The following is a 22,655-nucleotide window of genomic DNA, read 5'->3' as shown; positions in this document are numbered from 1 at the left end:
AACAAGAACAGGAAGTTTACCAAATAACAGACTATACCTTCCCTAATAATGGAATGCTGGTCACTCCATATGAGGAACCATGTTCCTTATTACAGCATTCTCAAAGAGCCCTAGACCTAGAGCCCAAACCATAGCTATCAAGAAACTCATCTTACTCCCCTCAGTGCCAGTGAGGCTAAGCCCTAGCCATTCAGCACATAAACTTTGAGACCTAGGTCAAATTCCCAACCAGAAGCAGGCCCCATTCTGATCACTTACCATTTGGGTCTGCTTGTAGATTTCACCATAGGGGCCATCCCATCTCTATATAGACTCTTGGTTTTACTGAAGTTAACAATGTTGAAAATGACTCTCTGAAAAAAAGGGAAAAGTTTATCAGAAGACTATGCTTTGCAAGTTGTCACTTCCTGATAATCAGGAATGGAAATTATAAAGCAAGGATAGAAGAAGCTATATGAAATAGCTGCAAACAGTATGATGAGAAAAATGGTGCCTGTAGAATATCAATGTGTTTGTGCCAGCTTAGTATAGTAGTCAGGAGCACAGACTCTGGAACCTGGAAGCCTGAGTTTTAATTCCACTCTACCACTCTCAAGCCATGTGACCTTGCCAAGTTACTAAACCTTTCTATGTCTCAGTTTCTTCATTTGAAAAATGGGGATAATAAAGTACTTAGGGTACTTAGAATTACTGATGATAATTAAGTAAGGTAATATATGTACAGTGTTTGGAACCAAGCTTTGTTAATGTTACAAAGTTAATGTTACATAAATTTTAACTATTATTATTAACTGTGCCCTTTCTCCAGGCTGACCTAGAATTTATATGGAAATGAGTAATATTATTACTAGCGTAACAGTATTGCATTTAAAGTTCAGAAAAGATAACTGAATGCAAAATTGAAATTAAAAAGTTCTGTAACTGTTCAGCCCACTTTCACTAGACCTGGAGGATATATGTCCTCTTTTGCACTTCCTTTTGTTATCCTCTGCTGGGGCCAGGGGTTCCGAGCTCAACCCTAATCTCAGCATCAATTTGTAGAAGCATATGTTCTTGGATAAGTCCCTTCCCCTCTCTGGGCTTCACTTTTAAAATGGGGGAGTGGAGGGGCGCCTGGGTGGCTCAGTGGTTTAAGCTTCTGCCTTCGGCTCAGGTCATGATCTCAGGGTCCTGGGATCGAGCCCCACATCGGGTTCTCTGCTCAGCAGGGAGCCTGCTTCCCTCTCTCTGCCTGCCTCTCTGCCTACTTGTGATCTCTGTCTGTCAAATAAATAAATAAAAATCTTAAAAAAAAAAAATTCTTTCTACGCTGACTCCCCCTCACATTTAAAAAAAAAAAATGGGGGAGTGGAGTGCTCTAGATACTAAAATCTTTCCAGAAGGGTAATAGAGTTAAAAGAGATCAGCCTTAAAGGAAACAAAAGCGAAAATGAACTTTTGGGGCTTCATCAAGATCAAAAGCTTCTGCACAGCAAAGGAAACAGTCAACAAAACAAAGAGGCAACCCACGAAATGGGAGAAGATATTTGCAAATGACAACACCGACCAAAGGCTGATGATATCCAGGATCTATAAAGAACTTCTCAAACCCAAGACACACAAAACAGATAATCATGTCAAAAAATGCGCAGAAGACATGAACAGACACTTCTCCAATGAAGGCATACAAATGGCTATCAGAGACATGAAAAAATGTTCATCATCACTAGCCATCAGGGAGATTCAAATTAAAACCACATTGAGATACCACCTTACACCAGTTAGAATGGCCAAAATTAACAAGACAGGAAACAACGTGTGTTGGAGAGGATGTGGAGAAAGGGGAACCCTCTTACACTGTTGGTGGGAATGCAAGTTGGTGCAGCCAATTTGGAAAACAGTGTGGAGATTCCTCAAGAATTTAAAAATGGAGCTTCCCTATGACCCTGAAATTGCACTACTGGGTATTTACCCCAAAGATACAGATGTAGTGAAAATAAGGGCCATTGTACCCCAATGTTCATAGCAGCAATGGCCATGGTTGCCAAACTGTGGAAAGAAACAAGATGCCCTTCAACGGGCAAATGGATAAGAAAGATGTGGTCCATATACACTATGGAATATTATGCCTCCATCAGAAAGGATGAATGCCCAACTTTTGTAGCAACATGAACGGGACTGGAAGAGATTATGCTGAGTGAAATAAGTCAAGCAGAGAAAGTCAATTATCATATTGTTTCATTTATTTGTGGAGCATAACAAATAACACGGAGGACATGGGGAGATGGAGAAGAGAAGGGAGTTTAGGGAATGGAGGGGAAGATGAACCATGAGAGACTATGGACTCTGAAAAACAATCTGAGGGTTTTGAAGGGTTGGGGGGTGGGAGGTTGGGGGAGCCTGGTAGTGGGTATTGTGGAGGGCACATATTGCATGGAGCACTAGGTGTGGTGCATAAACAATGAATTCTAGTACACTGAAGAGTAATTTAAAAAATTAAAAAAAGAGAGATCAGCCTTTGTTTTGGTAAATAGTTTATTATTACAAGTGGAGAGGAGAGATGGGGAAAGAGAAGAGAACTGTGGATAGAAGATACTCAATGACCGTTGAAATAAGTCCAAAAGAGAGAGGATGAGGACCAAAGCAAGGGTAGGAAGAATAGTCAGAGAAATAGGAAAACTTTCAAAAGGTTACCATAGGCTAGTTTTTCTATCCATAGGCAGTGAAAGAGAAGGAAGCATCAAAATTTATGTATTATTGCATTGAAATATTTATTGTGTGATGTATTATATAATATCAAGGGCTAGGAATTTTATACATTTTTATAAATGTTTAAATATTTTTCTATAACTAAAATTAAATATTTTTCTATAACTAAAATATTAACCTCTCCATTCTACAGATGTGGAAACTGAGCTCAGAGAAGTAAATTAATTTGTCCAAAGCCATGCAATTAATATATGGAGATTTGACATTTAAATCCAGGGAATAAAAAAGATAAGTAAAATGTCCATGATCTCTACCCTTGAGTTATTCACTAAAGTTCCAAAATACCATAACTATAACCAAGCCAGTTTTGTAAAGGGCAAAAATAAATACAATGGCAATTTTTTAAGCCTTTAAAATTTTGTTTTCTTAAAAGAGAAAAACAAAACTATCTTCTCTGTCTTCATATTCGGGACTACCATAGAATGCTTTGTTCTATGAAATAAGCTCTTAGGAATAACATATTTTCCTTTCTGCTCAGAGACCCAGCTACCAATCCCATCACCGGGCATTTCAGTTGCAGACCTCTCTTCTGTCATTAAATTAAGTCATAAAGAATGCCCAAGACTCTTCAATTATTAATAACCTGGACCTGTCTGTTGTCAGTTCAATTACTTCTCCCAGGGTCTTGACTACTGTCTGATTTAAGAAAATCAATATCAAGGGAACAAATGGCCTTTGAACCCTACAGGGCTAATTTCCCTTTTCTCTTCTGAGATTTTCCAGATGTCAGATCCATTTCCAGTGAACCTGGAATCCATACTGCACTTTTAGGATCTAGATTAACGCTAAGTATAAGGGAAATCTAATATAGAAATACTGTTCATATGTGAAGCTGGAATAAAGAAATGAGAAAGTGAAATATCCATTGATCATTAATATCTTACTATCCTCTGCCCAGGAAGATTTCCCAGATCTTTTAAATATGCTATGTTATTTAGCTGCGCCATCCATAAACAAAAGTTGTCTATTTTAGCCCAATTTCAGACATGAAGAAATTGAAATAAAGACTCATAAAAACTATACTTTCTCTATGACACTCCATGAAAAAAGAACACCATCTCTTGCCATTCTCCACCCAAACTTTTTTTTTTTTAATTTTCCAGCCTATTGTGCAAGCCAAATGTGGCTGTGAGAATCAAAGGTATGTGGAAGTAGGCAGTGCAGGAAATGTTGGCTCTCTGTATTTTACACTTAAGTATCTGTTATTTACCCCTAACACATCACAAGAAATAGCATCCATAAGGAAATGGTAACAACAGTTATAATAGCTAACAACTCCTAAGTACTTTTCTATGTACCAAATTCTGAGTTAAGCACTTGTTCACAATATTTCAGTGTTTTGTATATTAGAATCACCTCATCGTATATTAGAATCACTTGATAACTTTTAAAACTACTGATGCTGAGCCTCAATTTCAATCATACACTCTGATATCAGATGAATTATTTCATTTATTTTGAGAATAATGAACTTTTTAAGACATAGACTATTTATTATCCCTTATTTATGGATGAGGCAAGTAATATTGAGATTACATTAATAAGTAGTAAGATCATGGACATTCTAGACAGATACAACTGGACTGAAACACAGTTCCCCACTAGTTCTGTGAACTTGGGCAAGGTAATTTTTTCTTTTGATTATTTATATTTAAAATTGTGATGATAACAGCATTCTAACAAACTTTTATAAGAATCTATGAGGTTAAGTTAATCACCCAGTACATTGTACCTACCTGATAAGAGGTACTCAATATTTATCAAATGTTCCTCTTTATATTCAATAAAATAGGAAATTTTAGTTCATTACAACTTCTTCCTTCCTTTCTTCCTTTTATTTCTTTTTCTTTCTTCTTCAGATTTTAACTTTTAATCTAGGCTTCTTGTTTTAGCAGTATGGTACTCTAGGTCAGAGCTTTGTAAATAGTGACCTGCAGCACACTGATAGGCTGGGGATGGATTATAGCTCTCAAGCAGCCATATATGAGGTCCAAAGCTCTGTCTATTCTGACCAAGCAGTTCATGGTGCTATGAGGAGTGCAAACTTCATTCTAGATGTAAGCCATGGAAGGATCCAGTGTGGCCGTGGGTATAGTGACGAGCCTGCATGCTGGCTAGACAGGGGACTTGATTCTCTAACTTTGCATATATCTGATACTTTTGTCTAATCATGAGTAAGTTTCCCACTTAAGGTTATCCAAGCTACTCCCAGGGACTATTCTAAATAGGCATGTGCATGCTATAAACTAGAGGGTCATAACAATTTTAAAATATTTCATTACCTAAAAACATTTTATTAAAAGTCTGATTATATGTGAAAATCATTTTATTTTCACATGAAATTTCAACATTGCAATTATGAGTGAAAGGTAAGGGAGAGCTGTTGAATGACTTAAATATAATTTCATACAGTTTAAATATTTGAACAGTTTTAAATTTTTTATCACTTTATTGTGTGAACAGTTTCTCATTGATGGTAACTATTAAGATTTTGAAGAAGTTGTCACTGAAAAGTCTTGATTAGGAATCGCATGTATCTATTACAGAAATAAAAACCTCATATAAAAATGATATGTCCCCAGACACAAACTGAAGAGTTTCAATTAAAAATTTGAAGATTGATTGATTGATTTTTAACATTTTAGAGAGAAAGGAAGAGAGTTCTATTCAAACCTAAGTCATGACAGCTGCCTGGGATAATACACAATCTTCACAAAGAAGAGAGTACTCCAGGGAAGGAACATTTGGGGCAGGGTTATATATTTTGTTTTATTTTACATACAGAATTACACATCATGATGAGGAAGAACATCCCCAAAAGTTAGGCTTTTTCTTGTATTTTTATTAATGTACAAGTCAGTATGACTTTAATCTTATGGGAGCCAAAGAAATACTTTTCTTTTATTTCTTTTTTTTCATTTACTGCATTTTGGGTTTTTTTGTTATGTTCAGTTAGCCAACATATATTATTACAACACTAGTTTTTGATGTAGTGTTCAACGACTCTTTAGTTGCATATAACACCCAGTGATCATCACAACACATGCCCTCCTAAATACCAAAAAACTGGCTACCCCATCCCCCCACACCCCACCCTTCTGTGATCCTCAGTTTGTTTCCCAGAGTCCAGAATCTCTCATGGTTTGTCTAAATAAGCTTAACATTTGATTTCCTCTTTATAATTTAGGTTTATTTTTAAGAAATGTGTTAATTTTTTGACCAAATTTCATATGGTTATCCAAGAAATGTTCCCCAGTTACACTAACATTCTGTACAATATCATCTTCTCTGTGAGAATTAATATTATTTTCTCTATACCTAGGAATGAAAAAAGCTGCACAATACTGCCATAGATAACCTTTTGGAAAGTCCTAGAAACCACAGGAACGTTTGGGAACATTCCTTACATAATGAGTTCCTAATAAATAGACATCTACAGATGCCAGAAAAATACAGAAGTGCAGAAAGCAGGTTATCGGTCTTGGTATCTAGGAACCTACATTTTAATATCCATACAAGGATAGCAAATGAGGCCTTAAATCTGCATGAGCCAGGATGTTTGGAATGAGATACCTCCATAAATCCAGTACTCTCAAAAGAGATAATATTAATAGAACTATGTTATAGAAAGAAATCACTCACAAGCAGTATGAAATGACAAAGAAGCATACCTAACTATTTCTGGGTTGGGGGTAGAAAAAATAATTTTAAGAAATGGGCCAGAACATTTTTATATTTGGTTTGAAATTACACTACAACTTGGACTTAAGAACCCAGGTCAAATATTTAAAATAAATTTAGCTAAAGGCAGATATCCCTGGAAATATCCCTATATCCCTAGTAAAAACAGTGAAATATTGCTTTAAATGCACACATTTGCAGCCCAAGAACATAGAATTTCCATAAACCAAGTCCTGTGTGAGGTTAAGCTTTCACACATATTTATAAAACATATAAGGAAATAATCCACACTAAAAGTGAGACTCAACCAAAAAATAAATAACTGAATTTGGCCACAGAGAATTTCAAGTCATAAAACTGTCTGGTCAGCTATAAGGAAAGTATTTTTGAAATGACTAAAAAATTAAAATAACATTTCAAACAGATGAAAACAAACAAAACACAGTAAAAAATTAAAGACCAGAAATATTCTCTAAAAAATTAAAGAGAGCCTCTAGAAGTACATTTTTTATACTAACTGATCTTAAAATTCAGTAGACAGGTTAAAAGGCAGAATAGATGATATTTCCAAAACTCAATATAGTGAATTAACAAATATGACAAAAGGATACTGAAGAAAAAATAAAAATCTAAATTAGATATGAGTTATAGAAAGAGTGATAAGAGAAACTGGGAGAGGCGAAAATCTCAAAAGAAAATGCTATTCAGATTCAAGAATCACAAGTCAATCCAAAGGAGGATTTAAAAAAAAATCTATATATACACAAATCATAACGAAACTGCACAATACAAATATAAAGGGCATGCTTTCAAAGCAAATCAGAGAAAACATAAGTTATCTACAAAGACACAGAGATTAGACTTAAGCAGACTTAATATGTGAGAGAGCTAAAATAATGTAATTACTATCACCCAAGAATGAAGGCAAAATAAATTTTCAGACAAACAAAGCTAAGAAGTATAGCAGTTTCAGACACTCGGTGAAGGAGCTACTTACTAAAGGATGAACATCAAAGAAAGAAACTGACCACCAAAGGTAATAGTGGCAAGAAACAACAGTGAGAAGAGTAACAGGTAAATCTAAATAAGAATTGATTGCATAAAATGATTATTATGAAATAATAAATTTGATAAGTGCTAATAAGCTTGCACCAAAACACTGGTCAACAATAACAGATGTGTTTGAAACTGGGGTGAAGTGGAGGGAGGCAAAATCAGAGTTAAAGTATGATAAGTTCTCTGTATGGTTCCAAAGGAGGACAGGGATGTTAACTAACTTGAGACATTACTATCAAATAAGCATGTGGCAGTTTAAGAGTAGTCACTATAATTATAGAAACAGGAGTTATAAATTCCGAATGAGTAAGAAGAAAAAGAGAATAAAGAAAACATGACAAATATCATAGAAGATTTGACAGGATGGGAGGGTAAAAAGCAAAGAAAGAGCATTGTATATGGAAAACCCAAAATAAGATAGTAAAAATAATTCCAAATATCAGTAATCATAAAAATTGGAATTTGATTAATGTACTCATTTAAAAAAATTTCTCTGCTTGACTTATTTCACTCAGGATAATCTCCTCCAGTCCCATCCATGTTGATACAAAAGTTGGGTATTCATCCTTTCTGATGGCTGAGTATTATTCCATTGTATATATGGACCACATCTTCTTTATCCATTCATCTGCTGAGAGGCATCTTGGCACTTTCCACAGTTTGGTGATTGTGGACACTGGTCCTATGAACATTGGGGTACAGATGGCTGTTCTTTTGACTACATCTGTATCTTTGGAGTAAATACCCTACAGTGCAATTGCAGAGTCATAGGGTAGCTCTATTTTTAATTTTTTGAGTGAAATAAGTCAAGCAGAGAGAGTTAGTTATCATATGGTTTCACTTACTTGTGGAGAAAAAGGCATATCATGGAGGACATTTGAAGAAGGAAAGGAAAAGTGAATAGGGGGAAATAAGAGGGGAGACAAACCCTGAGAGACTGTGGACTCTGAGAAACAAACTGAGGGTTTTGGAGAGGGTCTGGGGGATTAGGTGAGTCAGGTGGTGGATATTAAGGAAGGCATATATTGCATGGAGAACTGGATGTGGTGCATAAACAATGAACGTAGCAAAATTTAAAAAAATTAAATTTAAAAAATAAAATAAAAAGTTTCTTAAACTAATTAGGAAAAAATCTAGATTTCCCAGGTAATGACTAAAATGTAACATCTAAATGGAGAGATATTTACATAGTAATGTAAAGGTGATTTAAATATAAAAGGTTAAATAATATTGCATTGTGTGTGTATACCACATTTTGTTTATCTGACAATCCAATGAGGGACATTTTGATTGCTTCCACCTCTTTGTTATTATGAACAATGATACTGTGAACATGGTATTTATTTATTTATTTTTATTTCTTTTCAGCATAACAGTATTCATTGTCTTTGTACCACACACAGTGCTCCATGCAATATGTGCCCTCCTTAATACCCACCACCAGGCTCCCCCAACCTCCCACCCCCGCCCCTTCAAAACCCTCAGATTGTTTTTCAGAGTCCATAGTCTCTCATGGTTCACCTCCCCTTCCAATTTCCCTCAACTCCCTTCTCCTCTTCATCTCCCCATGTCCTCCATGTTATTTGTTATGCTCCACAAATAAGTGAAACCATATGATACTTGACTCTCTCTGCTTGACTTATTTCACTCAGCATAATCTCTTCCAGTCCCGTCCATGTTGCTACAAAAGTTGGGTATTCGTCCTTTCTGATGGAGGCATAATACTCCATAGTGTATATGGACCACATCTTCCCTATCCATTCGTCCATTGAAGGGCATCTTGGTTCTTTCCACAGTTTGGCGACCATGGCCATTGCTGTTATAAACATTGGGGTACAGATGGCCCTTCTTTTCACTACATCTGTATCTTTGGGGTAAATACTCAGTAGTGCAATTGCAGGGTCATAGGGAAGCTCTATTTTTAATTACTTGAGGAATCTCCACACTGTTCTCCAAAGTGGCTGCACCAACTTGCATTCCCACCAACAGTTTAGGAGGATTCCCCTTTCTCCACATCCTCTCCAACACACGTTGTTTCCTGTCTTGCTAATTTTGGCCATTCTAACTGGTGTAAGGTGGTATCTTAATTTGAATCTCCCTGATGGCTAGTGATGATGAACATTTTTTCATGTGTCTGATAGCCATTTGTATGTCTTCATTGTAGAAGTGTCTGTTCATATCTTCTGCCCATTTTTTGATATGATTATCTGTTTTTTGTGTGTTGAGTTTGAGAAGTTCTTTATAGATCCTGGATATCAACCTTTTGTCTGTACTGTCATTTGCAAATATCTTCTCCCATTCCGTGGGTTGCCTCTTTGTTTTGTTGACTGTTTCCTTTGCTGTGAAGAAGCTTTTGATCTTGAAGTCCCAAAAGTTCATTTTCACTTTTGTTTCCTTTGCCTTCGGAGACATATCTTGAAAGAAGTTGTTGTGGCTGATATCAAAGAGGTTACTGCCTATGTTCTCCTGTAGGATTCTGATGGATTCCTGAGATTCTTCCCTGCATATTCTCAGATCACAATGCTTTGAAACTGGAGTTCAATCAAAAGGAAAAGTTTGGAAGGAACTCAAACACTTGGAAGCTAAAGACCACCTTGCTTAAGAAAGCATGGATCAACCAGGAGATCAAAGAAGAACTTAAACAATTCATGGAAACCAATGAGAATGAAGACACTTCAGTCCAAAACCTATGGGATACAACAAAGGCGGTCCTAAGGGGGAAATAAATAGGCATCCAAGCCTCCCTCAAAAAAATTGAAAAATCCAGAATACACCAGCTGTCTCTACACCTTAAAGAACTGGAGAATCGAGTCTGGAGTCAAGATGGCGGAGAAATAGCAGGCTGAGACTACATCAGGTAGCAGGAGATCAGCTAGATAGCTTATCAAACCATTGCAAACACCTACAAATCCAACGGGAGATCAAAGAGAAGAAGAACAGCAATTCTAGAAACAGAAAATTGACCACTTTCTGAAAGGTAGGACTGGTGGAGAAGTGAATCCAAAGGGATGGGAAGATAGGCCAAAGGGGGAGGGGCTGGCTCCCGGCAAGCAGCGGAGCAACGGAGCACTAAATCAGGACTTTTAAAAGTCTGCTCCACTGAGGGACATCGCTCCAGAGGCTAAACCAGGGTGAAGCACACGTGGGGACAGCATGGCCTTAGGTCCCACGGGGTCACAGAAGGATCAGGGATGTCTGAGTGTCACAGAGCTCGCAGGTATTAGAGTGGGGAAGCCAGCTACAGAGACAGAGCTGAGGAGTGAGCTCTCAACTCAGGGTTATATTGAACTGGTCGCAGGCTGGGTGAGCTCGGAGCACAGCCAGAGGCCAGGGAGACAGGGTTGATTGGGCTCTTTTCTCTGAGGGCGCACTGAGGAGTGGGGCCCCAAGCTCTCGGCTCCTCCCGAGCAGAGACTGGGAGGCCGCCATTTTCATTCCCATCCTCCGGAACTCTACGGAAAGCATTCAAGGGACAAAAGAACCCGAAAGCGAACCCGAGCGGATTACCTAGCCCGGCCCCTGGTAAGGGCAGTGCAATTCCGCCTCGGGCAAAGACACTTGAGAAACACTACAACAGGCCCCTCCCCCATAAGATCAACAAGAAATCCAGCCAAGACCAAGTTCACCTACCTAGGAGAGAAGCAGAATTCTAGAGGAGGAGAAAGCAAAGCATGGAATTCATGGCTTTCTCCCCATGATTCTTTAGTCTTGTGGTTAATTTAAATTTTTTTTAATTTTATTTATATTTTTCTTTGCTAAATTTTTAAAACTTTTACCCTTTTCTTTTTTAACGTTTTTTAACTAGTTTATCTAATATATATATATATATATTTTTCTTTTTTATATTTATTCTTTATTTGTTTCCTTTTTTAAATTTTTTTTTTCTGAGCTTTTTATTCCCTTTCTCCCCACCATGATTTGGGGTCTCTTCTGATTTGGATAAAGCACATTTTCCTGGGGTCTTTGCTACCCTTTTAGTATTTTATTTGCTCCTTCATATACTCTTATCTGGACAAAATGACAAGGCAGAAAAACTCACCACAAAAAAAAAGAACAAGAGGCAGTACCAAAGGCTAGGGACATAATCAATACAGACATTGGTAATATGTCAGATCTAGAGTTCAGAATGACGATTCTCAAGGTTCTAGCCGGGCTCGAAAAAGGCACGGAAGATAATAGAGAAACCCTCTCTGGAGAGATAAAAGCCCTTTCTGGAGAAATAAAAGAACTAAAATCTAACCAAGCTGAAATCAAAACAGCTATTAATGAGGTACAATAAAAAATGGAGGCTCTTACTGCTAGGAAAAATGAGACAGAAGAAAGAATTAGTGATAGGGAAGACAAAATGACAGAGAATAAAAAAGCTGAGCAAAAGAGGGACAAACAGCTACTGGACCACGAGGGGAGAATTCAAGAGATAAGTGACACCATAAGATGACACAACATTAGAATAATTGGGATTCCAGAAGAAGAAGAGAGAGGGGAGCAGAAGGTATATTGGAGACAATTATTGGAGAGAATTCCCTAATATGACAAAGGGAACAAGCATCAAAATCCAGAAGGTGCAGAGAACCCCCCTCAAAATCAACAAGAATAGGTCCACACCCCATCACCTAATAGTAAAATTTACAAGTCTTAGTGACAAAGAGAAAATCCTGAAAGCAGCCCGGGAAAAGAAGTCTGTAACATACAATGGTAAAAATATTAGATTGCAGCAGACTTATCCACAGAGACCTGGCAGGCCAGAAAGAACTGTCATGAGATATTCAGAGCACTAAATGAGAAAAACATGCAGCCAAAAATACTATATTCAGCTAGAATACCATTGAAAATAGAAGGAGAGGTAAAAAGCTTCCAGGGCAAACAAAAATTGAAAGAATTTGCAAACACCAAACCAGCTCTACAGGAAATATTGAAAGGGGTCCTCTAAGCAAAGAGAGACCCTAAAATTAGTAGATCAGTAAGAAACAGAGACAATGTACAGTAACAGTCACCTTACAGGCAATACAATGGCAATAAATTCATATCTCTCAATAGTTACCCTGAATGTAAATGGGCTAAATGCCCCAATCAAAAGACACAGGGTATCAGAATGGATAAAAAACAAAACCCATCAATATGTTGCCTACAAGAAACTCATTTGAGACCTGAAGACACCTCCAGATTGAAAGTGAGGGGGTGGAAAACAATGTACCATGCTAATGGACATCAGAAGAAAGCTGGGGTGGCAATCTTTATATCAGATCAATTAGATTTTAAGCCAAAGACTATAATAAGAGATGAGGAAGGACATTATATCATACTCAAAGGGTCTGTCCAAAAATAAGATCTAACAATTTTAAATATCTATGCCCCTAGTGTGGGAGCAGCCAACTATATAAACCAATTAATAACAAAATCAAAGAAACACATCAACAATAATACAATAATAGTAGGGGACTTTAACATTCCCCTCACTGAAATGGACAGATCATCCAAGCAAAAGGTCAACAAGGAAATAAAAAGCTATTATGAAGGGGAGACAAGATGGCGGGGAAGTAGGAGGAGGCGCCTTTTCAACCTGCACCCTAAAGTGAGCTGATTACCTACCAAAGAACTCCGATCACCCATGAAATCAGCCTGAGATCAGAATTATACACGTCTGGATCTCTACGGGGGCCAGAAGACGCCAGTGGGCAGGTAAAGTGGAGTGGGAACGTCGGACTGATATGGGAAGATAAACAAAAGGGGGAGGGAGCCACCAGAGGCGACCGACTGGAAAATAATACCCCAATACGAGAGTGCCCGGCATCTGGGGACCAGCATTAACTTGGAGTCTTGTTGAAAGCACTCAAAAGAGCAAAGACTCGCGCGGGGAAATTGTGGGAATCGGGGCGGATAGGGATAGGGGCTTAAGTCCCCAGACCCAGGGCAGTATCCCCTGGCACTGAGCCAGAGAGTGCGGCGGAGAAACCTGGTCTTTGTCCGGGAGCCGCCAGTGCGCCCGAGAACGGGTGGAGTCCGGCTCCCGTGAGGGGCTGGGGCCACGCCAGACGGCAGAACGAGCACCTTCCTGGAGATGCGAGCGTGCCTCAACCTCCCCTGAGAGAGGTGCACGAACGCCCAGCCTGGTGTTCTGGGACCCACGCGGTGATAGACCCACGCGGCGATAGAGCCGATAGAGCTGGAGGCGCCGCGCCCCAAACCATCCCCTGGGAGAGGTGCGCGCAAGCCCTGAGCTCTCAGCCCCAGCCAGCGGGAAAATCTCAGTGTGCGATTGCTGCTTGGAACGTCTCTGGCGGTCTGGAGCTGCCCAGACAGCCACAGCTGCCTTGGTTTTGCGTACAAGCAGGAGATCCTGCGTCCCCAGGGACCGTGACTCAGAACCTGCTCTGCCAGCGGCCCAGCGGCTGCAGCACCTGCAGGGGAGCAGACTGAGGCTTCTCTCTGAGAGGGAGGTTGGGGTGCAGTTTTCTTTCCTCTAAACCTCCAAAAACCATCAAAAGCTGTCAAGGCGAGAGAAAAGAAGTGAACAAACATAAAAACCTCCAGAGAACAAAAACCTGAAAAAAACGTTTTTCTCAGAGCCCACCCCCTTGAGGGGGTTGGGAGGACTTAACTCAGGGAACATCATTGACTGAAAACCCACGTGGCAGCCCCCTCCCCCAGAAAACAAATCAGGAAAAAAAAAAAAAAAAAGACTACAAGAGAACAACCACCACTACTTCATAGATACAACTTTTATTTTTAATTCTTTCCCACTATTCTGGTTCATTTTTTTTCTTTTTTTATATAGATAATTTTTTAACCTATTTACCATCACAGTGAGATGTCCAGTACATCAAATTCCATGATAAACTTCTAACCTGAATTTTTTGATACATACACATGTGTTTTTCTTTTGCTTTTCTATTTTCTTAATTTTTAAAAAAATTTTTAATTTAGTTTAGTCCAGTTTATTCCTTTTTTATTTTTATTTTCTAATATTCATATAGAGTTAAACTTCAAGGTAACCCCCTTTCTCCAAGCAATGCTACCCCTATAGGTGAACCAATTTTTAATCCCCCTTTTTCTTAGGAAAGTTGAGTCCTTTAACAAAGATATCAAGATACATCCAGGAAGAATCAAAATAACCTTCCTCGCCCACACCGAGAATATATAACCATGCTCCCATCTTTTTCCTCTGCCAGTGTCTCTGTGTATTTATGTTTGTCTGGATAGTATATAAATCTTATACTTGGGGTTCTTCTTGACGAGGCTCCTCCTTTTTTTTTGCTTATATATATATTTTTTTTCTCTCGTCATATACTTTTATCAGTCTTTTTGTTTGTCTGTTTTTGTTTGTATACGTCATAAACCTTACCCTGGGGCCCATTTGGGCTGAACCTTCACTTTTATCTTCCCTTTTTTTCCTGTCTCTCTCTCTCCCTCTTTTTTCTTTTTCTTTTCTTTTTTCTCTCATTTGGGTGGGGAATCCTGAGTGCTCAGAAGCGTTCCAGGGTGCACCTTGACTGCACCACGGTCAATACATCCAGCTACATCTGTCCAGTCATCTCTCACCAAAATGACTAGGAGGAGGAATCCCCAACAGAAGAAAAATACAGAGGATGGGCCTTCTGCAACAGAGCTAACGGCTATCAACATAGACAATATGTCAGAAAGAGAATTCAGGCTAACAATTATCCAGGCAATAGCTAGGTTGGAGAAAGCCATGGAAGACCAAACAGAATTGATTAGGGCAGAATTGAAAGCGACCAGAGAGGAGGTTCATAATGTTAGGGCAGAGCTGAAGGCCACCAGGGATGAGGTTCACAACGCTCTCAATGAGTTCCAATCTAATCTAAATTCTCCAAAAGCTAGGGTAACTGAGACAGAAGATAGAATTAGTGATCTGGAGGACAAACAAATAGAGAGAAAGGATCAGGAGGAAGCCTGGAACAAACAGCTTAGAAGCCACGAAAACAGAATCAGGGAAATAAATGATGCCATGAAACGTTCCAACGTCAGAATTATTGGAATCCCTGAAGGGGAGGAGAAAGAAAGAAGTCTAGAAGATATAGTGGATCAAGTTTTTCATGAAAATTTTCCCAATCTTGCGAATGGAACAAGTGTTCATGTACTAGAAGTAGAAAGGTCCCCCCCCCCAAGATTATAAATTCAAAAAAAACATCCAGGCACCTCATAGTAAAATTGAGGAATCATAATTGTAGATACAATCTCTTGAAAACCGCGAGGACAAAGAAGCTCCTTACATACAGAGGAAAGCCCATCAGAATAACGTCAGACCTGTCCACAGAGACCTGGCAAGCCAGAAAGGGCTGGCAAGATATATTCAGGGCACTAAATGAGAAGAACATGCAGCCAAGAATACTTTATCCAGCAAGACTGACATTCAAAATGGATGGAGAGATAAAGAGTTTCCAAGACCGGCAAGGCTTAAAAGACTATGCAACCACCAAGCCGACACTGCAGGAAATATTAAGGGGGGTTCTATAAAAGAGGAAAAATCCTAAGAATAGCATTGAACAGAAATATAGAGAAAATCGACAGAAAGAAAGACTTCAAAGATAACACAATGTCAATAAAAACGTATCTCTCAATAATCACTCTCAATGTGAATGGCCTAAATGCACCCATAAAACGACACAGGGTTGCAGATTGGATAAAACGACAGGACCCATCCATATGTTGTCTACAAGAGACCCATTTTGAACCTAAAGATACACCCAGACTGAAAGTGAAGGGATGGAGAAGCATCTTTCACGCCAATGGGCCTCAAAAGAAGGCCGGGGTAGCGATTCTCATATCAGATAAATTAGATTTTAAACTAAAGACAGTAGTCAGGGATACAGAAGGACATTACATCATTCTTAAAGGGACTATCCACCAAGATGATCTAACAATTGTAAATATCTATGCCCCCAATATGGGAGCAGCCAATTACATAAGAAAACTATTAATCAAGATAAAGAGTCATATTGATATGAATACATTAATAGTAGGAGATCTTAACACACCTCTCTCAGAAATAGACAGATCATCGAAGCAGAAAATCAATAAAGAAATAAGAGCATTGAATGACACATTGGACCAGATGGACCTCATAGATACATACAGAACATTCCACCCTAAAACAACAGAATACTCATTCTTCTCAAGTGCACATGGAACCTTCTCCAGAATAGACCACATACTGGGTCACAAGTCAGGGCTCAACCGATACCAAAAGACTGAGATGATTCCCTGCATATTCTCAGATCACAATGCTTTGAAACTGGAGCTCAATCACAAGGAAAAGTTCAGAAGGAACTCAAATACCTGGAAGCTAAAGACCACCTTGCTTAAGAATGCTTGGATCAACCAGGAGATCAAAGAAGAACTTAAACAATTTATGGAAACCAATGAGAACGAAGACACTTCACTCCAAAACCTATGGGATACAGCAAAGGCAGTCCTAAGGGGGAAATTCATAGCCATCCAAGCCTCCCTCAAAAAAATTGAAAAATCCAGAATACACCAGCTGTCTCTACACCTTAAAGAACTGGAGAATCAACAACAAATCAAACCAACTCCACACGTAAGAAGGGAAATAATCAAGATTAGAGCAGAGATCAACGAGGTAGAAACCAGAGATACAGTAGAACGTATCAACGAAACTAGAAGCTGGTTTTTTGAAAGAATCAATAAGATCGATAAACCATTGGCCACACTAATCCAAAAGAAAAGAGAGAAAGCCCAAATTAATAAAATTATGAATGAAAAGGGAGAGATCACAACTAACACCAAGGAAGTAGAAACAATCATCAGAAGCTATTATCAACAGTTATATGCCAATAAGCTAAGCAACCTAGATGAAATGGATGCATTCCTGGAAAACTATAAACTCCCAAAATTGAACCAGGAAGAAATTGACAACCTGAATAGACTGATATCTAGTAACGAGATTGAAGCAGTGATCAAAAACCTCCCAAAAAACAAGAGCCCAGGACCTGACGGATTCCCTGGGGAATTCTATCAAACTTTCAAAGAAGAAATAATACCTATTCTCCTGAAGCTGTTTCAAAAAATTGAAGCAGAAGGAAAACTTCCAGACTCTTTTTATGAAGCCAGCATCACCCTGATCCCCAAACCAGGCAAAGACCACACCAAAAAGGAGAATTTCAGACCGATATCACTGATGAATATGGATGCTAAGATTCTCAACAAGATCCTAGCAAACAGGATCCAACAGCACATTAAAAAGATTATCCACCATGACCAGGTAGGATTCATCCCTGGGTTACAAGGATGGTTCAACATTCGCAAATCAATCAATGTGATAGAACAAATCAATAAGAGAAGAGAGAAGAACCACATGATCCTCTCCATTGATGCAGAAAAAGCTTTTGACAAAATCCAGCATCCGTTCCTGATTAAAACGCTTCAAAGTATAGGGATAGAGGGAACATTCCTGAACTTCATCAAATCTATCTATGAAAAACCCACAGCAAATATCATCCTCAATGGGAAAAAGCTTGCAGCCTTCCCATTGAGATCAGGAACACGACAAGGATGCCCACTCTCACCACTCTTGTTCAACATAGTATTAGAAGTCCTAGCAACAGCAATCAGACAAAAAAGAGAAATAAAAGGTATCCAAATTGGCAAGGAAGAAGTCAAACTCTCTCTCTTCGCAGATGACATGATTCTTTATATGGAAAACCCGAAAGACTCCACCTCCAAACTACTAGAACTCATACAGCAATTCAGTAATGTAGCAGGATACAAAGTCAATGTCCAGAAATCAGTGGCTTTCTTATACACTAACAATGAAAATACAGAAAGGCAAATTAGAGAATCGATTCCATTTACTATAGCACCAAAAACCATAAGATACCTCGGAATAAACCTAACCAAAGAGGTTAAAGATCTGTACTCGAGGAACTACAGAACACTCCTAAAAGAAATTGAAGAAGACACAAAAAGATGGAAGACCATTCCATGCTCTTGGATCGGAAGAATAAACATCGTTAAAATGTCTATACTGCCCAGAGCAATCTATACTTTTAATGCCATTCCAATCAAAATTCCACCAGTATTTTTCAAAGAGCTGGAGCAAATAATACTAAAATTTGTATGGAATCAGAAGAGACCCCGAATTGCTAAGGAAATGTTGAAAAACAAAAATAAAACTGGTGGCATCACGTTACCTGATTTCAAGCTTTACTACAAAGCTGTGATCACCAAGACAGCATGGTACTGGCATAAAAACAGACACATGGACCAGTGGAACAGAGTAGAGAGCCCAGATATGGACCCTCAACTCTATGGTCAAATAATCTTTGACAAAACAGGAAAAAATATCCAGTGGAAAAAAGACAGTCTCTTCAATAAATGGTGCTGGGAAAACTGGACAGCTATATGTAGAAGAATGAAACTTGACCATTCTCTTACACCGTACACAAAGATAAACTCGAAATGGATAAAAGACCTCAACGTGAGACAGGAATCCATCAGAATCCTCGAGGAGAACATAGGGAGTAACCTCTTTGATATCAGCCATAGCAACTTCTTTCAAGATATGTCTCCAAAGGCGAAGGAAATAAAGGCAAAGATGAACTTCTGGGACTTCATCAAGATAAAAAGCTTCTGCGCAGCAAAAGAAACAGTCATCAAAACAAAGAGGCAACCCACGGAATGGGAGAAGATATTTGCAAATGACAGTACAGATAAAAGGTTGATATCCAGGATCTATAAAGAACTCCTCAAACTCAACACACACAAAACAGATAATCATATCAAAAAATGGGCAGAAGATATGAACAGACACTTCTCCAATGAAGACATACAAATGGCTACCAGACACATGAAAAAATGTTCATCATCACTAGCCATCAGGGAGATTCAAATCAAAACCACATTGAGATACCACCTTACACCAGTTAGAATGGCCAAAATTAGCAAGACAGGAAACAACGTGTGTTGGAGAGGATGTGGAGAAAGGGGAACCCTCTTACACTGTTGGTGGGAATGCAAACTGGTGCAGCCACTTTGGAGAACAGTGTGGAGATTCCTCAGGAAATTAAAAATAGATCTTCCCTATGACCCTGCAATTGCACTGCTGGGTATTTACCCCAAAGATACAGATGTAGTGAAAAGAAGGGCCATCTGTACCCCAATGTTTATAGCAGCAATGGCCACGGTCGCCAAACTGTGGAAAGAACCAAGATGCCCTTCAACGGATGAATGGATAAGGAAGATGTGGTCCATATACACTATGGAGTATTATGCCTCCATCAGAAAGGACGAATACCCAACTTTTGTAGCAACATGGACAGGACTGGAAGAGATTATGTTGAGTGAAATAAGTCAAGCAGAGAAAGTCAAGTATCATATGGTTTCACTTATTGGTGGAGCATGACAAATAATATAGAGGACAAGGGTAGATGGAGAGGAGAAGGGAGTTGAGGGAAATTGGAAGGGGAGGTGAACCATGAGAGACTATGGACTCTGAAAAACAACCTGAGGGTTTTGAAGGGGCGGGGTGCGAGGGTGGGGGAACCAGGTGGTGGGTATTAGGGAGGGCACAGATTGCATGGAGCACTGGGTGTGGTGAAAAAACAATGAATACTGTTACGCTGAAAATAAATAAAATTAAAAAAAAAAAAGCTATTATGACACATTTATGACACACTGGACCAGATGGACATCACAGATATATTCATTTCATCCCAAAGGAACAGAAAACACATTCTTCTCTAGTGCACATGGAACATTCTCCAGAATAGACCACATCCTGGGTCATAAATCAAGTCTCAACTGGTATCAAAAGATTGGGATCACTCCCTACATATGTTTAGAACACAATGCTCTGAAGCTAGAACTCAATCACAAGAGGAAATTTGGAAAGAACGCAAATACATGGAGACTAAACAGCATCATTCTAAAGAATGAATGGGTCAACCAGGAAATTAAAGAATTGAAAAAAATCATGGAAACAAATGATAATGAAAACACAATGGTTCAAAATCTGTGGGACACAGCAAAAGCAGCTCTGAGAGTAAAATATATAGCGGTACAGGCCGTTCTCAAGAAACGAGAAAGAACTCACATATACAGCCTAATCTTGCACTGAAAGGAGCTGGAGAAAGAACACCAAAGACAGCCTAAACCCAGAAGGAGAAGAAAAATCATAAAGATCAGAGCAGAAATCAATGAAATAGAAACAAAAAATAATAGAACAAATCAATGAAACTAGGAGCTGGTTCTTTGAAAGAATTAATAAGATTGATAAACCCCTGGCCAGACTTATCAAAAAGAAAAGAGAAAGGACTCAAAGTAATAAAGTCATGAATGAAAGAGGAGAGATCACAACCAACACCAAAGAAATACAAACAATTATAAGAACATACTATGAGCAATTCTATGCCAACACATTTGACAATCTGGAAGAAAGGGTTGCATTCCTAGAGACATATAAACTACCACAACTGAACCAGGAAGAAATAGAAAACCTGAACAGACCCATAACCAGTAAGGAGATTGAAACAGTCATCAAAAATCTCCAAACAAACAAAAGTCCAGGACCAGACGGCTTCCCAGGGGAATTCTACCAAACATTTAAAGAAGAACTAATTCCTATTCTCCTGCAACTGTTCCAAAAAATAGAAATGAAAGGAAAACTTCCAAGCTCATTTTATGAGGCCAGCATAACCTTGATCCCAAAACCAGACAAGGATCCCATCAAAAAAAAGAATTAGATCAATATCCTTGATGAACACAGATGCGAAAATTCTCACCAAAATACTGGTCAATAGGATCCAACAGTACATTAACAGGATTATTCACCACGACCAAGTGGGATTTATTCCAGGGCTGCAAGTTTGGTTCAACATCCGCAAATCAATCAATGTGATAAAACACATTAATAAAAGAAAGAACAAGAACTATATGATACTCTCAATAGATGCTGAAAAAGCATTTGACAAAGTACAGCACCCCTTCCTGAACAAAACTCTTCAAAGTGCAGGGATAGATGGCACATACTTTAATATTATCAAAGCCATCTATGAAAAACCCACTGAAAATATCATTCTCAATGCAGAAAAACTGAAAGTTTTTCAACTAAGGTCAGGTACATGGCAGGGATGTCCATTATCACCAATGTTATTCAACATACTACTAGAAGTCCTAGTCTCAGCAATCAGACAACAAAAAGAAATTAAAGGCATCCCAATCGGCAAAGAAGAAGTCAAACTATCACTCTTTGCAGATGATATGATACTATATGTGGAAAACCCAAAAGGCTCCACTCCAAAACTGCTAGAACTTTTACAGGAATTCAGTAAAGTGTCAGGATATAAAATCAATGCACAGAAATCAGTTGCATTACTCTACACCAACAACAAGACAGAAGAAACAGAAATGAAGGAGTCAATCCCATTTAGAATTGCACCCAAAACTGTTAGATACCTAGGAATAGACCTAACCAAAGAGGCTAAGAATCTATACTCAGAAAACTATACAGTACTTATGAAAGAAATTGAGGAAGACACAAAGAAATGGAAAAATGTTCCATGCTCCTGGATTGGAAGAACAAATATTGTGAAAATGTATATGCTACCTAAAGCAATCTACACATTTAATGCAATCCTTATCAAAATCCCACCAATTTTTTTCAAGGAAATGGAACAAATAATCTTAAAATTTATATGGAACCAGAAAAGACCTCGAATAGCCAAAGGAATATTGAAAAAGAAAGCCAAAGTTGGTGGCATCACAATTCCGGACGTCAACTTCTATTACAAAGCTGTCATCATCAAGACAGCATGGTACTGGCACAAAAACAGACACATAGATCAATGGAACAGAATAGAAAGCCCAGAAATAGACCCTCAACTCTATGGTCAACTAATCTTTGACAAAGCAGGAAGGAATGTCCAATGGAAAAAAGAAAGCCTCTTCAATAAATGGTGTTGGGAAAATTGGACGGCCACATGAAGAAAAATGTAATTGGACCATTTCCTTACACCACACATGAAAATAGACTCAAAATGGATGAAGGACCTCAATGTGAGAAAGGAATCCATCAAAATCCTTGAGGAGAATGCAGGCAGCAACCTCTTCGACCTCAGCCGCAACAACGTCTTCCTAGGAACATCACCAAAGGCAACAGAAGCAAGGGCAAAAATGAACTATTGGGATTTCATCAA

General features: G+C 38.6%; 1 protein-coding gene across 2 annotated transcripts in view; it reads right to left on the bottom strand.

Moving 5' to 3' along the window:
- AGBL4 (AGBL carboxypeptidase 4) overlaps positions 1–22,655 on the bottom strand; it is a gene marked incomplete at both ends in the record, with an annotated part of 1,559,236 nt that overhangs the window by 748,814 nt on the left and 787,767 nt on the right. For both annotated transcript variants that reach the window (XM_080800716.1, XM_080800715.1), the window contains one exon: positions 259–353. In XM_080800716.1, coding sequence (XP_080656842.1) covers positions 259–353 — 95 coding nt within the window. The remainder of the gene's footprint in view (positions 1–258; positions 354–22,655) is intronic.

The sequence above is a fragment of the Martes martes genome (assembly GCF_963455335.1).
Source record: "Martes martes genome assembly, chromosome: 4".
Classification (NCBI taxonomy): Eukaryota; Metazoa; Chordata; class Mammalia; order Carnivora; family Mustelidae; genus Martes; species Martes martes.
The sequence above is the reverse complement of the archived record's forward strand: the minus strand, read 5'-3'. Positions and strand labels throughout refer to the sequence as shown.